At 36.0% G+C, this 16,077-nt stretch overlaps 1 protein-coding gene across 1 annotated transcript; it reads right to left on the bottom strand.

Annotated features, from left to right (window-relative positions):
- Positions 1 to 1,159: 1,159 nt before the first annotated feature.
- On the bottom strand, positions 1,160 to 13,703 carry LOC129757117 (4-aminobutyrate aminotransferase, mitochondrial). Its single transcript, XM_055754244.1, has 6 exons — positions 13,377 to 13,703; positions 13,174 to 13,283; positions 2,979 to 3,150; positions 2,743 to 2,905; positions 1,826 to 2,676; positions 1,160 to 1,756 (listed from the first exon to the last, which is right to left on the bottom strand). The coding sequence occupies exons 1-6, from the start codon at positions 13,444 to 13,446 to the stop codon at positions 1,635 to 1,637; spliced, it is 1,488 nt and encodes a 495-aa protein (XP_055610219.1). The 5' UTR covers positions 13,447 to 13,703; the 3' UTR covers positions 1,160 to 1,634.
- Between the last annotated feature and the right edge of the window lie 2,374 nt (positions 13,704 to 16,077).

The raw sequence follows: 16,077 nt of genomic DNA on the forward strand, positions 1-16,077 counted from the left end.
ATCTCACGCAGACATTAGAGCTTCTAAACTCCCAACACAGGTGGATTAAATTTTCTGTAGAAAAAGAAGATGAGGGAAAACTCCCTTTCCTTAACCTCTTAATCTCAAGAAAAGAGGACAACACCATCAAATTCGGAATTTATCGGAAACCAACCTTAACCGATACATAACTGCCGATTCCAATCACTTTGGTACGCAAAAACAAGCCGCGTTCCATTCCATGGCTCACCGCCTGTACAATATCCCTATGAAAAAGGCAGAATTTGAAGAGGAAAAGCATAAAATCCTTGATGCAGGTTTTTTGAACGGTTTTGACAACGAATTTGTCCTCAAAATTCTCCAGAAACATGCCCGAAAAAAGTACCGAAGTGATGCAACCACCTTCAGGCCAGAAAAGGAAGAGCCCTATAGAGTTAGCCTGCCGTTCCACCCTAATTTAACTAATGGGATAACACAAAAATCCTTTCTCAACATGGTCTGAAAACAGCATACAAGCGGTAACACCCTTAAGGATAGGTTGGTCTCCTTGAAGGATAAGATCCCGCATGATGAGAGATCCGGAATTTATGAAATTTCTTGTGAGAGTTGCCCAGCTGTTTACATTGGCCAAACTCGTCGAAAATTTAAAGTTCGACTTAAAGAACATAGAAATGCGGTAGACAACAACAGGGTCAATGAATCCAGCGTAGCCGCTTACGCAACGGAGATGGATCACTCCATAAACTGGGAAAAAGTGATCTATAGGAAATGTGTAAGAAAAGCCTCACATTTGAACGGATGGGAGTCAATGTTCATTAGTACTTCCGAGAAACCGCTAATGAATAAAGATGACCCACCAATTATGTCGCCGCTTTTCACCTTCACCAAAAGAAAAATCTCATAAAGGAACCACCTGATCCTTCGACGAATACTACGGCACCCGTAGTACGATTCTGCCAGCAATTTTTTCGTGTGATCAGTCGGACATCGCGATGCATCGTCCTGTAGATGAGCAACATCGAGCCCGAAACCGGTCGACAAAAAAGGTAATTTTGAATCTTTTTTCTGTTTGTAAATAAGAACGTTAAGTGTCGTGTCCTGTAATACGTCGTGTGTTAATTGTGCATTATAAGCTTTCACAGGGATTTCGAAGAATTCCGGAACGAAAGTCAACAAGTAGTTTCACTTTTGCAAACAACATTTATCTAACGCACTCACATCGATGACATACCACCACATCAACAAACCTCCTTGCGGTTCGTGTGTTTCACACCATATAACATCGAAATCACAATTTTCCTGGAAGACAAATGTTGTTCTGTATTATTACTTTCGAATGGCAATGGTGTGATCCTTTGTTGGATAATTTGTTTGTAATTTTCTTCTAGTAGATACTTGGCTTGTTTCCTTTGGTTATCTTTTGCGTATTTAGTTAATTTAAATAATATACTCAAAGATTATAGTTAATTTTAATGTGCTTTCGACATTTTTGGTTCATTAATTGAAGTATTTGTGCAACAGTTTTTGTGTTGTATCGTAATTTTAAATGCTCTAAATGCACCTCGGCTTCTACGAGTGGCTGAAGCTGAAGATCAATCTGGCAGCAGAACTTTATAACGAACAAATGTATTCCTGTATGATTTGAGCTTTTCATTTTACTTCAGCTCCTTCAGAACTTGGTTGAACTTGTCCAGGAAGATGTCAACGTGCTTCTCCTGGAAGATGAGCGCCGGCCGGAAACGGATGCTCAAATCGCCACAACCACCCGAGAGGACTCCTGCGAAAAATTAAATTTGAAATTGTTATTAGTTTTCGATTGGATGGAAATTGTCTAAAAAGAAAATACCTTTCTGCTTCAGCTTTCCGACGATATCATCTCGCAGCTTTCCACTGCTGCAGTTGATGGCCAAGAACGTGCCACGACCACGCGTTGAGTTGAGTAAAGTGGGGTACTTGTTCTGAGCATCGATCAATCCTTGCCTCAATTTTTTGCCAGTTTTTTCAACATTACTAAGCAGTGCATCCCGTTTGATAACCTTCAGGATGGACTCCAACAGCAAGAGCTTTCCTGGGTCTCCCATCCAGGTGTTGAACACTCGGTAGGGTTGTGGAGGCTTCACGTGAGCTCCATGATAGTAACCTCCGAGTTGCATCTTCTTACTGAAAGTAACAACATCCGGTGGGGTTGGAAGATTAAAGTGCTCATGGCACCAAAGTTTTCCTGTTGGCCCTCCTCCGGTTTGGACTTCATCGATCAGCAAAGCGCTGCCATGCTTCTTGGTGATCTGTTGTAATTTCTGGAAAAATTCAGGTGAGGCTTCATTATCTCCTCCCTCACTTTGAATCGGTTCAATAATAACTCCGGCCACCGGAATTCCCTTCTTTTCGTACTGCTCGAAAAGACGCTCAACCTCAGCCAAACAACGTGCATCTTCTTGAGCATTTTCACGTACGTTTTCTTCCAGTGGATAACGATATTTCGGGAATGGAGCAATTGGCCAGTCAAATGAGGGGATATCGATCTTATGAATGTACTTCGAGTGGGTGGTCGACAAACAACCGAGAGTACGACCATGGAAAGCACCATGGAAGCTCATGATGCTCAACTTTGGTGCTCCGGGACCCTGATTAATCATACAGGAATCAATTTCAGCCTCAGTGAACGGGGTATCTAGTCCTCGTTTCTTGTGCTGATACCTAAAATTTAGAAAAAAAAAAGTTTTGAAAATAATCCCTAAAAGTTTACAAAAGTAGAACATTTACCAAATAAACATATTCTTGAAAGCATTCTCATTGGAACAGGAACCGCACATCATCGTGGTGACGTGGGTCAATCCACTTGGGGCCACGGACATCAGGACATTTTCCAGTTTGCTGGGCCAATCTTCACCCGGGAATACTCCCAAGGCTGGACGATTTACTAGGGCTGTTAACGAGAGAAACGAGGTTTTAAAATTCTTGAAGCTGATCTATAATTTCCCTATCAAACAACCACATACTTCTCAAATTATAGTTATCCTTGAAGACATCCAACAGTTCCTTGTGGTTGTAGCCCAGCGGAACCGAGGAGATTTGGGTGTAAATATCGAGCAAAACGTTCCCGTCGACATCCTTGATGTAGTTGCCAATCGAGCCCTCATAGTCGGCAAACAACTGAACGGAACCGGCGTTCTGGAAGAGAAAAACAATTTGAATTAAAAACTCATGTTCGTAAAGCTTACAAATGCAGCATCACAACTCAAACCAAACTGACATTCGGAATTCAGTTCAGATCCGAGTTTTCAGTTGCTTTTGGTTTCTTTTGAGGCGAAGTGGCGCTATTCGCAGCATCCATTTAGGAGAACTGTTTATTGAAATTTGACTACTTCCTATTTGGCTGAAGCTTAAGAAGTAGATCAAAACGTTTAAAACGGATTTTAATTTTTTTTTGTCGAAAGCTGAAAATCGCTCACAAGTCACTGGCGTAATGAGAATCCCCCTGGGGCAGAATAGGCACCATTAATCGGGGCACGATGGGCATTTCCTGCCGTAGAAACTAGCAGCGAGTTGAACTCGATAAAGTAAATTATAAATAAAGCTACAGCTTGACAAGTTTCATCTGATGATTTGGCCTAGTAGCCTAGTAGTAAAGTGTCGGAGAGGTTATCAGAGGACTCGAGTTAAATTCCTTATATTTTTTCATTCATCATGCACTTTGCACTAAACTGTGAGTCGTAGCATCCATCAAACAAAGCAACAACAAAATAATGTACATATGTGTGTTTGTAGAATACAAACAATTCACATATACTTATACATTATTTTCTTGTGGTGCTTCGTTTGCGGATAATGCAACAATAAATATAATCGATCATAAATGGTAAATGAAAAAATTACATAACATCATTCAGAAGCATCTTTTTTTTTAATCAAAGCTGCTACTTGAGTTTGAAATGTCAATGCGAATATTTTTGAAGAATAACAATTTCTTAAAATTGAATAATTAACTCCTGTTTTAAAGAAACCTAATCCTTCTGTCTATCTGTCTTTCTGTCTTTCTGCCTTTCTGTCTTTCTGTCTTTCTGTCTTTCTGTCTTTCTGTCTTTCTGTCTTTCTGTCTTTCTGTCTTTCTGTCTTTCTGTCTTTCTGTCTTTCTGTCTTTCTGTCTTTCTGTCTTTCTGTCTTTCTGTCTTTCTGTCTTTCTGTCTTTCTGTCTTTCTGTCTTTCTGTCTTTCTGTCTTTCTGTCTTTCTGTCTATCTGTCTTTCTGTCTTTCTGTTTGTTTCTTATAGTCCTGTTTCCCGCTCCAACCGTATTTGTCGGCCGGCACTACTTTTTTGTACTGAAACTTTTTGAGGCTTCTTTTCCCTGTTCCAACCGTACACGCCTAAAAATATGCGAGAGAAATTTCAAGAACAACTCTATAAATTCGCAAACTATTCAACTTATTTAATTGAAACTTCACAAATGGAGTTTTAAATATCGGGAAGGGTCCCATATCGATAAGAGACCTCTTAAAATCGAGACCCCTTGGGAATAAGAAATGTTTCTTTGAATAATTCAACACTACTCTTTTTTGTGGACAGATAGGAAACGGAGAGGAGGGCTCTCATACATTTTTTAAATAACTTGAGAAGGAATCAAACAAATTTAACTTACTTGACATGCGAGGGTATATGAATACATTCTTTGATGGTTTGAGACCCCTCCCTTTTTTTAATGGGGAAATAGAAAGGTAGAGAGGGTCTATCTTACATTTGGTTTTTTTTTTTTAGTCAAACCTCGAGAACAAACGCGACAAATGCAATCTAATTCGGCATGACGGAATGTTCAAGTAGGGGAACTAGGTATAAAATGCACAGGGCGGGCAAAATGCGCCACCATCAGTTTTTCACTAATCAACATTTTTCAACATTTCTGATAATGCCGGTTTGTTCTATTTACACTTTTATGCGTTCATAAACATTTGTGGACCTTCTAAGTTTTTTAGATTAAGTTTTTTAAGATTAGACGAAAAACGAAAACAAATTTCTTTTAGGAGTTTTTCTTGCAATTTTTCAATATTTCTCGTAAGGAATCACGGTATCTGAAAGCAAAAATTTCACCTGTCATCTATTCTAATGATGAACATGGGTCCTTGCATTTATCAAAAAACAAATAAAATCCTAATTCAATAATTATTTACATTATTTGAGCTATTTTAAACAAAAATGTCGAGGCAGAGCAAAGCGCGCCATGTTCGCTTATCTTCAAGCTAGTTTCGTATTTGTTCAAATTTATGTACAACTTTCATCACAATACTTTAAAAGAAATTTCTATGTCAAATTGGAAAACATAACTTTAATATAAAAAGAAATATTTGAAATTCCTGAATTTCATAAAGATTTAATCAATTTTTCACAAGAATGTCAGTATATCTGGCAACACTGCGCGTAGCAATACATTTTTCAATCTGTGAAGTAAAATACAAGTGTTTTAACCTGTCAAACACTTTCGGGGGCACTTAAATCAATAAACACGTAATAAATGTTTAAAGGAGCGTTTGGGTACACACTTATACGCACTTTGCCCCTGACGAAATGGAAATCATACTTCAGAAAGCCTTTCATAATTTACCTATAAAGACTTATATTATTGGCTTAGGTGTTTCAGTTTATATATGTATGGTGAAGAACAGTCCTCTTTTCAAAATTTATCGAATTTACTGGATTGCATTCATCATTTATGAATTATAAAAGATTCTTCTAAACGTGGGCGTCTTACCCCCAGTTCCCCTACAAGAAATGTTTCTAAGGCGATTGTGAGATAAGAATGGAGGAGGAGGTCACCCATACAATGTTCGAGCAACTTGCTTGTTCGAACTAATTGCGAAACCGGAACCAAATTTGGCATGGGAGGAGGGTGTTTAAAGTCGAAAGATGTTATTCTGTTTCGAAAACTGTTTCTAATGATAGTTCAAGCCCCAACAAACATTTTGGCTTCTTGAACCCTTCCCACATAGGAATGGGATGAGGGAGAATTCCATAGGAATAGAAAATAAATTTTGGCATGATTATGAAGTAATTAAAATAGAGGCTAAGTTTTAAATTAAAAATCGAATTTTAAGTCAGGTTTGAAAATAGGCAAAAAAATCATTTCCAAACGTTTCAATTAATCCACTTTGTAGTGCTTTTCGAAACTTAGGTAGCCGCTTTCATTTGAAAGATGTTGGATTTGGATGATTTTGAAATTGAATTCATAATTGTTTGGGCAGACCATTTTGGATGGGTTTCGGATGCGAATCAGATCACTTGTTATCTAGTCGACTAGTAAAACGAAAGAGATTGTTCCTTTTATTTCTTCTTGAAATTACAGTTTTTGGCGCTTTAAATATTCATACAAATACAGGAAACAATAACGAGCTGGCAACATTTAGAATTCAAATTTATGGCGAATGGTACGAGGGGTTCCGATAATATCACTAAGAATTCAAATCAAGGTGACCAATACGATCGAGATCGATCAATAATGTTGTATGAAAGGTTTAAATAAACGCCGTTAACTGGGGGAACTTTTATCACATTGATCACTCAGAAAAATGGCGTTTAGATGTTGCACTCTAACGATTTAAAAAAGGCCCTTTTTTCGACAATTTTTCCCAATAAAAGTCTCAGTTTTTTAAATGTATCCAACATTTATTTTTTTTTCATGTTTGTTTCAAATTAAACATTTGATGAGACAGCTTTCGTTCCTTAGTTTGTAGAATCAATGTTTTTTTTTTAATTCTGCAATCTTATTAGGTACTTTATGTAAAAAAAATTTTAATTAACAAAAAAGAGTACGTTAGACTCCCCCAAATTTGTATTGGAAATTTAAAAACCTCTAAAAACGTTATACGCTGCAGGCTAAAATTGACCCTATAGGCTTAGTACAAGATCTCATGCCAAATTTGGGCCAGATCGGATCATGGGAAAGGGTCGCTCAACGAGCTTGAAGTTTGTAGGATTTTGAGACATTTTGTTCTGGAGAACATGGAAAACCAATTTTTTTCATAAATAACTTTGGTTCTCTTTGGTCAATTTCTTTTAAAAACGGTTTTTCTTAAAGCCTAAATTATGACAAATATTCCATCTAAGGACTGCATTTCCGTAGAGTTTAGATAAAAAAGTTATTAAGCTTCAAACATGGGCTAACTTTTTAAAGGGTGAATTCATCACTGTTAATGAGGCGTCAAAATTTTCGACCGGGGCGTTCACAACACTCGATTTGAAATGCATCATTTCGTCAAAAAGTGACCGATTTCAACAATTTTCGATGCTTTACAATGCGAATTTAATTCGCTGAAAAAATTATAGATGCTTAGTTTTATGATAATGAGTGAGGAAAACTGTTTGACATATTTTTTTCAAAATTGCATTACCACAGATTTTTTGTTCTACAAAAGTTTTTTTAAAATCATAAAACTAAGCATTTGTGAATTTTTAAGCGAATAAAATCGAGTTTAAAAGGACAATTTTCCCTAAAAGATATAATGAACACAGGAAAAGGAAATGAAGTAATCCAACTTTCGCCTACAGTTTCGCATGAACTACTCTTTGAACTACAATCCACAACCAAATATTTGAAAAATCTTAAGATTTTGCAATTTAAAGCATCGAAAATGGTTGAAATCGGTTATTATTTGACGAAATGGCATGCATTTCAAATAGAGTGTTCCGGTTGGGACCATCGAACATTTTGACGTCTCATTAACAGTGATGAATATCACTCATAAAAAAGTTAGCCCATTTTTAAAGCTTAATAACTTTTTTTATTTTTCTGGTTTTTTTATGTTCCTCCCGAACCAAATGTCTCTTGATCCCACACAAACTTCAAGCTCGTTGGGCGACCCTTTTCCGTGATCCGATCTGGCCCAAATTTACCATGAGATCTTGTACTAGGCCTAGGATCAGTTTTAGCCTGCAGTGCTTAACTGTTTCAAAAGTCGGGTCATTTGGGGCACTCTAGATACGTTTGATTAAGGTCATTAAATGAACAACGAACTCAAAAGATGCGCAATGTTATGAAGTGCAACTTCGCATAAGAAAGTACAGAGCTATTATTAGTTGTTTCAAAGTTATTCAAGTTTACTGTGTGAGAAAGTCGCAGTTTTTAATTTTATCCTAAGAAGAGCATGGAAGACAAATAATTTAAAAACAAAAAAAACCTTTTTTTTTTAAATTTACTTCGATAATTGAATCAATAGAAAAACATGTTAAGTTTTCAGAGTTTTTTTTTCTAAATTTATTTTGTGGTTGCACCCATAACTTGTACAAAAATCCGTTCGTCAGGAAGGGTAACACAACCTCCAAGCTAACATTATTTATTTTGCTGTTTTTTTTTTCAGCAAACGATCCGAATTCATTTGAATTCAAGTACCGTAAAACGGGGTAGCTTTGATCGACATGAAATTTTTCCACATAATCATCAATAGCTAATAAAGTTAAACTATCTTAAAACCTTTTTCCTACGTTGTTGAGTTTCAAATTAGGAAAAACTTGGTTAGTTTTTGAAAATTTCAAATGAAAGTAAAATGTTATTTTCGAATCTTGAAATATCTATTTTTTCGAAAGTTCGCAAACAAACAGCCTTCTTGATGAAATCAAAGCATTTAGAAGCAACAGGTTAGAAAATTTACAGTTTTGGTGTAGTTTTTGTTGTATTTCGAGGTAAATTCTTGATATTTAAAAAAAGGGACGTTTTCCAAGAGTAAGCCAGTCTAGGACAAAAGGCTAGAAACTCTATAGAATGGTAAAGATTGAATGAAAAAATAAAGGGGAATAGTGCGAGGGCCTAGAGAATTGAATGAAGGCAAAATTTCACTCTTTTGGCAGTTAACATTTTATAAGTCATGTTAAAAAATTTAGCCCCTTAATTTATGCAGCATCATTGTCCATCTTCCGATTTTCATTGTTGTTCGGCCTAACACACGGACTGCCTTAGTTTATCAACTACAAGCATTTGTAAATATTATGAAGGTGTTTTGTATTCTTTATGATCAAGAAAACTCGTTAAAACCGTCAAAATAGTGACTGATCAATGTTACCCCCAAAGCATCAAATTCTAAACAAAGACGAAATCGATTTTTAAATCAAATTTGAAGTAGTCTAATAAATTTATGCAACCATGTTTTAGGAGTCCAGTACTGGTTTTAAAAATATGAAACATGCCACATTCCCCTAAACAGAAAAAAAAATCGAGAAATGTTGAAAAAAGCGATCAATCTTACCCCGAGAAAAATAAAAAATATATCTAGATCATATTGGTTCATAGATTGCTCTAAATCAATCTACATTACAATTCAAAGCAAACCTTAGAAAAAATTTGAAAATAGGGACTTTTTAACAAAGTAAAACTTGAATAACTTAGGAAAAACTTGTTATAGCTCTTACACTTTCTTCTGCAAAATCATAAGTTCGTTGTTTATTAGAAACCTTTCTAAAACATTCACTTTCTGTTGATTGAAAATAATTCGTTTCCAAAAAGTCATAATATAGCAAAATAAAAATACAACATACATACAAATTAAGAGTCCAAAACAGTCTCAACAAATTTATAGTTTAAAACAAATATAATGGAGAAAGTTTTAAAAAAATAAGAGACACATTAATTTTATAAAATCTGAAAACTTAATTAGGCCTTTTTTAAATCGAAACAGTGCTACCTTTAAGTATCATTTTTCTGAGTCGCCACCATATGAAAATTTGATTCTTGTCCCCTAAGCCAGGGATGAGCAACCCGCGGCCTCGAATGTTTGTGCGGCCCACGAAGCTTTTCTCAAATTTTATTTATTTTATGAATAATTTCAATTTTCCATTTAAAAAAAATGATATGCCGAAATGGCCAGTTTTGTTATCTTGATAAAATATGCACTTCACTTGTTCGCAGTTGCATTTGCCCCTCAACATACAGATTTTTAACCTTGCATTAGAATGTTTAGAATGCTAATTATTCAACTATTTTAAAGTTAAAATTCAAGGAAGCGGGCTATCCTCTCCTATAATTCCTTTTATTTTCATATTTCCCTATCTATCTTCTTTTTTTTTCCTCAAAAGGGAACAAGATATAAGCACCCAATTGTCATCAAACAAAACGAGTTTGGCTCCTTAAAGCCTGAGCCGTTTCAAATAAAGAATTTACCAAAAAAAAACGGCCCGCTGGCCGGGAGAGCAAACACAAAATAGGAAGGATACAGATATCACAGGCATTTCTTAGTCCGTTGGTAAGATCATTATTTTTTCGTTTCATCTAAAAATGCTAAGCAGATTTTTTTTGAAATTTTTTTTATTTGATCAAATTTGATAAAAATGGCTGTTAGCACTCAAATACTGAAAATATTAAAAACATTAACGCAATATTTTTTTATTCTTGAATAATGACGGAAATGAGGAAAGTTGGATAATATAGATTTCTTATCAACAGAACTCAGCATCAAAATCTCCGTTAAAAAATTCGAATTATCGACCAAAACAAAATCTTTAATTCTGTTATTCGTATCAGAAAGTTAGTTTAAATGAATTATCATATCTAAGCACTTCAAGTTCAATGATTTAAGGTGGATATGAGTAGTCAACCATGCTAAGCTATTCATACCAAAAAAATAATGACGATTTTCTGTGATGCTATTTTCAGAAATTTCATAGAAAAATCATGAAAAACGTCGATAAATTGGGTCATTTTACTTGAAAAATTACAGTCCATGTGAGTCATGTCATGTGATTTTCATGGATCAGTAAGTATTAAGTAAATCCACAAAATCTATGGAAATTTTCTAGGATAAAATCTTTGGCAAAGTTTGCTTTTAAAATCTGTCAAATAATGATTTTCTGATCCAATGACGATTCTGTGATTTGACAACTTTACTCAACATGCAACAATGCAATAATCTTATACGGAACTTCAAACTTTAGTTTTTTCATTGTTTGTACAAAATAAATTTGATCTTCGAGGACAGACTTTAAGTTATGAAAAAAAAAAAACATTTTTAAATTACGCACCTAAAATCGGATTTTAAGTCTATAACTTTCAACAACGATTAAACGTCCAAAGCTGAGAAAATAGTGAAGCCCTGTGATTTAGCTGCATAATAAATTGGAATGGTGACGAATAATACCATCAGTTCAAACATATTTACGAACCATAGAAAACCTTCCAAAATTTTCGTGTTTAATAAAAAGGGGAATGCACATAATGTTTCTGTTTGAAATTATTAATACTTGTCAAAAATTTCAAATAGATTGAAAATTTAAAATTATTCAAAAATAATAAATATTTTGTAATGTACACCGGCTGGTATTGTTTAAAAAACACGGTGTTACTTTTTTTATTTTCTTCAAATACCTATATGATGTCGTTTTATTTTTCCTTTTTCAGTTGTACTTTCGTAAAAATATTTCACTATAAAATATGTATGACATAAACTGCCCCTACTTTCATAACAGTCCCATATGCAAAAACAGGCAAGCGAGAAAATCAGGTTTTTCTGTTTCGGAATATTTTTTCAAAATGTGACCACAACTTTCAGCATAAACGAAAATCGTTTGATGGAATGTGTTCTAGGTTGTCATAATAAATCGTAAGACCTGAAATTTTCAAAATTGGGCCATTGGAGAGGTCGGGAGCACCATTTTTATTCGTTATGGGACTGTTATTTGAGCAGGTCTCAAACCTTTTTCAAATCTACTCGCATAACAGTCCCATACAGAATATGTTTTGCTAACCAAGCTACTATCTAAAACTTAAATATGATCATTTTTTAACTTCAGAAATGCAGTTATCAGAAAAAGGAACATACTTTTGGAAAAATATAGTGAATTCCACATTGTAAGTTGAATATTTTTACGATTTTTGATCGCATCTGATAGTTTTTCACTCAGGAAGACGTTCCTTTCTTCTTACTGGCCTGCTATTTAAAACTAGTGTGCATAATTCGATATCAAGTGAGTTGAATCTTCTTAAAATGATTCAAAGCAATAAATCAAAGACTATTTCTCGTAAAAAAAAAATTGAAAAGTAACTAAATTCGTGGTATTTCACATATGGGACTGTTATGCGGGTATATTTCATATGGGACAGCCACGATTTGATATTTTTTTCGAAATTTTTAGAACAAAATCTCTTTTTTTAATGTTTTATATTGAAGCCCTACGTTCAAAATGACGAACTGTCAGGTTAGATGAAAAATGACGAAAATTCATTTGGGACTGTTATGCGAGTAGGGGCAGTATAGCTCTACTAACTTTAAATAGATATTATTTCTAGTGCCGCCCGCCGAAAAGATTTCAAATTTAAATTGGCCCGTTGCTTACAAAGGTTGCTCACCCCTGCCCTAAGCTATAATTTGAAGGTTTAACCCCCAGAATCTCAGATATAGTTCAATTTTGGGCCACCCTAATCTTCATTCACCAATATATGTTTTACGATCTTCTGTTTTTTTTTTTTTAAATTGACTGTATTTGGCAAATTAAACGGGAATAACAATTTTCCCGAATATCCAAAGTCGGAATTCTAAACCACCTGTTTTTCTGGGTGTTTTGAAATCGTATATGCGTCGTACCAAACAAAATACGCACCGAAATTCAACTGAAATTGGCAAACGCCAAGCCCCCAGACTGACTTAACCAACAAAACGACCACGCCACACCAAAAACCTTTCGAGACGCGACACGCCAACAATGTGGTCTGCTGGTCAATTCTGGCAAACGGGAAGTTATTTTTAACTAATTTTGTAAATTATGACCAGCTGTCGGTCGTCGTTGTCCCATCCCATACCTAGATGTTGGCGCAAAATTTTCGGTTCATCAGCATGTTTTTCTCGCATTTTCGGAACAAAACAACAACCACCTCGAGGGGTGGTTTGATCAGTTGAGGGCAAAAATAAAGTTCAGTCAATCAAAGGGCGGCAGCACATTCAACTTCGCGGCCATGCGGATATCACCGACGATATGGTGTATGATTGCGAATAATTCTGTCCAATTGAATTCTAAATTGATACACAACCACTTGCCGTCATTTGGGCCCGCTCGTCGTGTGGCAATCAAAAGTGATTTGTGATTTAATCTGCAATCTGCTCAGCTGCATCGATGACGTTCGTTGCAATTTTGTGTTTTATCAATTGCATTTGGTCCCCCACACGGGGCGGCAGTCTCTTATCTTTCTTATCTGCTGCACACGTACGAGGTGCATATTTGATACTAACCTGGAGTGTGTTCAGTTTCTGCAGCAGTGCATTGGATTTAGGGCCAGGAACTTCGGTACAAATTGTGGGCCCTTCCGGTTCACTCGATTGAGTAGCGAATGTTCTGCATACTGCAAAAAAAGGACAATGATTATGTTATGAATAATTTTCTTCTAAGATATCGATTAGTTTTGGGGAGGATAATCTTAAATCCAAATACTCACGTTTCTGCAACGAATTTTGTCGGGAAACTTCTGCCCGTAAAGCTGATGAACTTAACGTTCGCAGCCACATGTTTTTTAAAACCAAAAGTCCTTTATAAAGTTCACTTTTTTCACTTAAAACAACCAATCAAATTTCGGTGCCAGCCGAAAAAAAACGGGAAACGTCTCTGCACCAAAAGCGACGGAACAGTACCTTATTCCAAACAAAATCGACGACCCTGCGCCGACGCACTCTCAAACTCGACTGTCCGTGTCGTCCAACTCGTCGCGAGGAGGATGCTGTCTATCTATCAGACTAGCAGCTGGCGGTCTATCTTTTGGTCGGTTGGTCAGTCGTTCTATTGGTTATTGAAATCGACTTTTATATGCCGTCACCTACCAATTGGGCTGGTAAAATTGCTCTCTCTGTTTTCGGGTTGATCTCTGAGATGACCGGCCTCCGACCGAGTATATTTACTTATCCTTTTCCTTCTGTCCACGCTTGGACATTCTTTCTCAAACATAATAAGTAGGTACAGTAAAGACTGAAAGTTTTGGATACTAAGCTTAGGCTCGGCTACTACAGCAAATTTTCCACAATTTCATCATTCCTGTGAAATGTGACATGTTGTACGAAGAGAAAGGCAAAAGAAGCGTGCAGATCGTTCGGGACATGTCTTGAGAGGATAAAACCCCTCAAGACCTCCGGATACAAACACTTAGAAAATTGATTGAAATAAAAAGGTTGAAATTTCGTTTTCAGATTTTAAATTAAAATCCACGAAATTCTAGCAAGCAATTTATGATCAGAATTCTTCGATTCTGATTATTTCATTATTATTATTCTGCTTCAGAGTTCTGTATTTTCATTTGTAAACTGTCTATACGTCATTCTCAATCTGAATGTGATTCTGCCCCCTGTCATCTGATTTTTATTTTTAACTTGTTTTTTTAATGGTATTCCGAATGTGCGCAGGTCCTCCTCGAGCAATATCCACGTCTCGTGTTCGTAGAGGAAAACCGGTTTAATGAGCGTTGTGTACAGGTTACACTTTGAGCGGGGGCTAAGTCTTCTAGACCGCAGCTGCTTGTGGAGTTCATAGTAGGTACGACTTCCGCTGATCATTCGCCGCTGGATCTCACGGCTGGTGTCATTGTCTGCGGTCACCAGTGAGCCGAGATAGACAAAGTCTTCGACTATCTCCAAGCTCGTCGCCGTCAATCGTGACCTTATTACTTTTAACTTGAATAACTGGATCTGAATATTTACAGTATAGTGTTTGCTCAATGCAGATGGGGAACCTGGTCCAAAATTTTGATACTGAATACTGTTGCTTAATTTTGATGGTAACCCCTGACTAAAACGAATATTGTGAATTTAAATAAAAATTTAAGAAACGTCGCTGGTGAACTGGCAACAAAACACAGACTTCCGACAATCTAGTACTTCACTTTTCTTTGTTTTTCGGAAGTCGGAAGTCCGGACTTCCGAAGTAAAATTTAGTGCCACAGGAGAAAATATTGTCAGAAAAGCATGTCGTCACTTCGAACACGACAATATTGTTTGTAGGGAGAGTGAGTGTGTTCGAAGAGATGACATTCTGTGACACATCACAGCTTACACAGTAAACGAAAATTACCGAATTCGGTAATTTTTTCACCGAAATCCTAACATGTGGAGTTCGTTAAACTGTTCGGTAATTTTTTCATGGCCGAGAAGTGACAGCTGTCAAATATTACGGACCTTTTTCGGTAAAAAATAACCAAAACTCGGCTGATCATCTGTCAAAATATTGACAGTTGTTACCATGACAGCTCATTATATTACCGAACAACCGGTATTGTTGAACCGAAATATCTTTGATTATTACCGAAAGGCCGGTAATGTTTAACCGATATACTTTACAAGCTAGTTAATATGTACCGAACAACCGGTAGAGTTTACCGAAATACCTAAAATTATTACCGAAAAACCCGTAATTATTATCGAAATATCTATAAATTTTACCGAAATACCGTGACTTTTTTACCGAAAAGCTGTAAAAGCTCGGTAATATTTACCGAACAACCGACATATTTTACCGAAAAACCTGTAAATATTACCATAATGCCGGTGAATATTACAGAAATAAAGGTAAATATTACCGAAATACCGGTAAGTTTTACCAAAAAGTTCGGTAATATGTACCGACCAACCGGCGACGTTTACCGAAATATCGGTGGTTTTTACCGAAATTTTTGTAATTATTACCGAAATGCTGGTAATATTTACCGAAAACTGTAAAATTTTCGGTAATTTTTAACGAAATCCGTAAAACGTTCGGTAATTTCACCATATGATGCAAAGCGCATAACGCGAGATGATTCGAGTTTCCAGAGGATATTTCAAGCAAGAAATTTCAATCCTGAGGAATACATATGGTCGTCAGAGACTCATTCAAATCGATGTTGAGCCAAAGTGCTTTCTGGAAAAAAGTGCCCCTCACTTTGAACGCTGTGCGTTATTACAACACCGCTTTAGGCAAAAACATCGATTCGACTGACTTTTTTATGTCCACCTGTGTTCATCAGAATTGCGATTTCTTGCTTGAAGTGTCTTCAAGATACTCGAATCATCTTGTGTTATGCGCTGTGCATGATAAGCTGAAATAATAGAACGTTTTACGGGTTTCAGTAAAAATTACAGAAAATTATTCAGTTTTAAGCTAACCTCATATTAGTT

This window comes from Uranotaenia lowii, chromosome 3 (genome assembly GCF_029784155.1).
Source record: "Uranotaenia lowii strain MFRU-FL chromosome 3, ASM2978415v1, whole genome shotgun sequence".
Lineage (NCBI taxonomy): Eukaryota > Metazoa > Arthropoda > Insecta > Diptera > Culicidae > Uranotaenia > Uranotaenia lowii.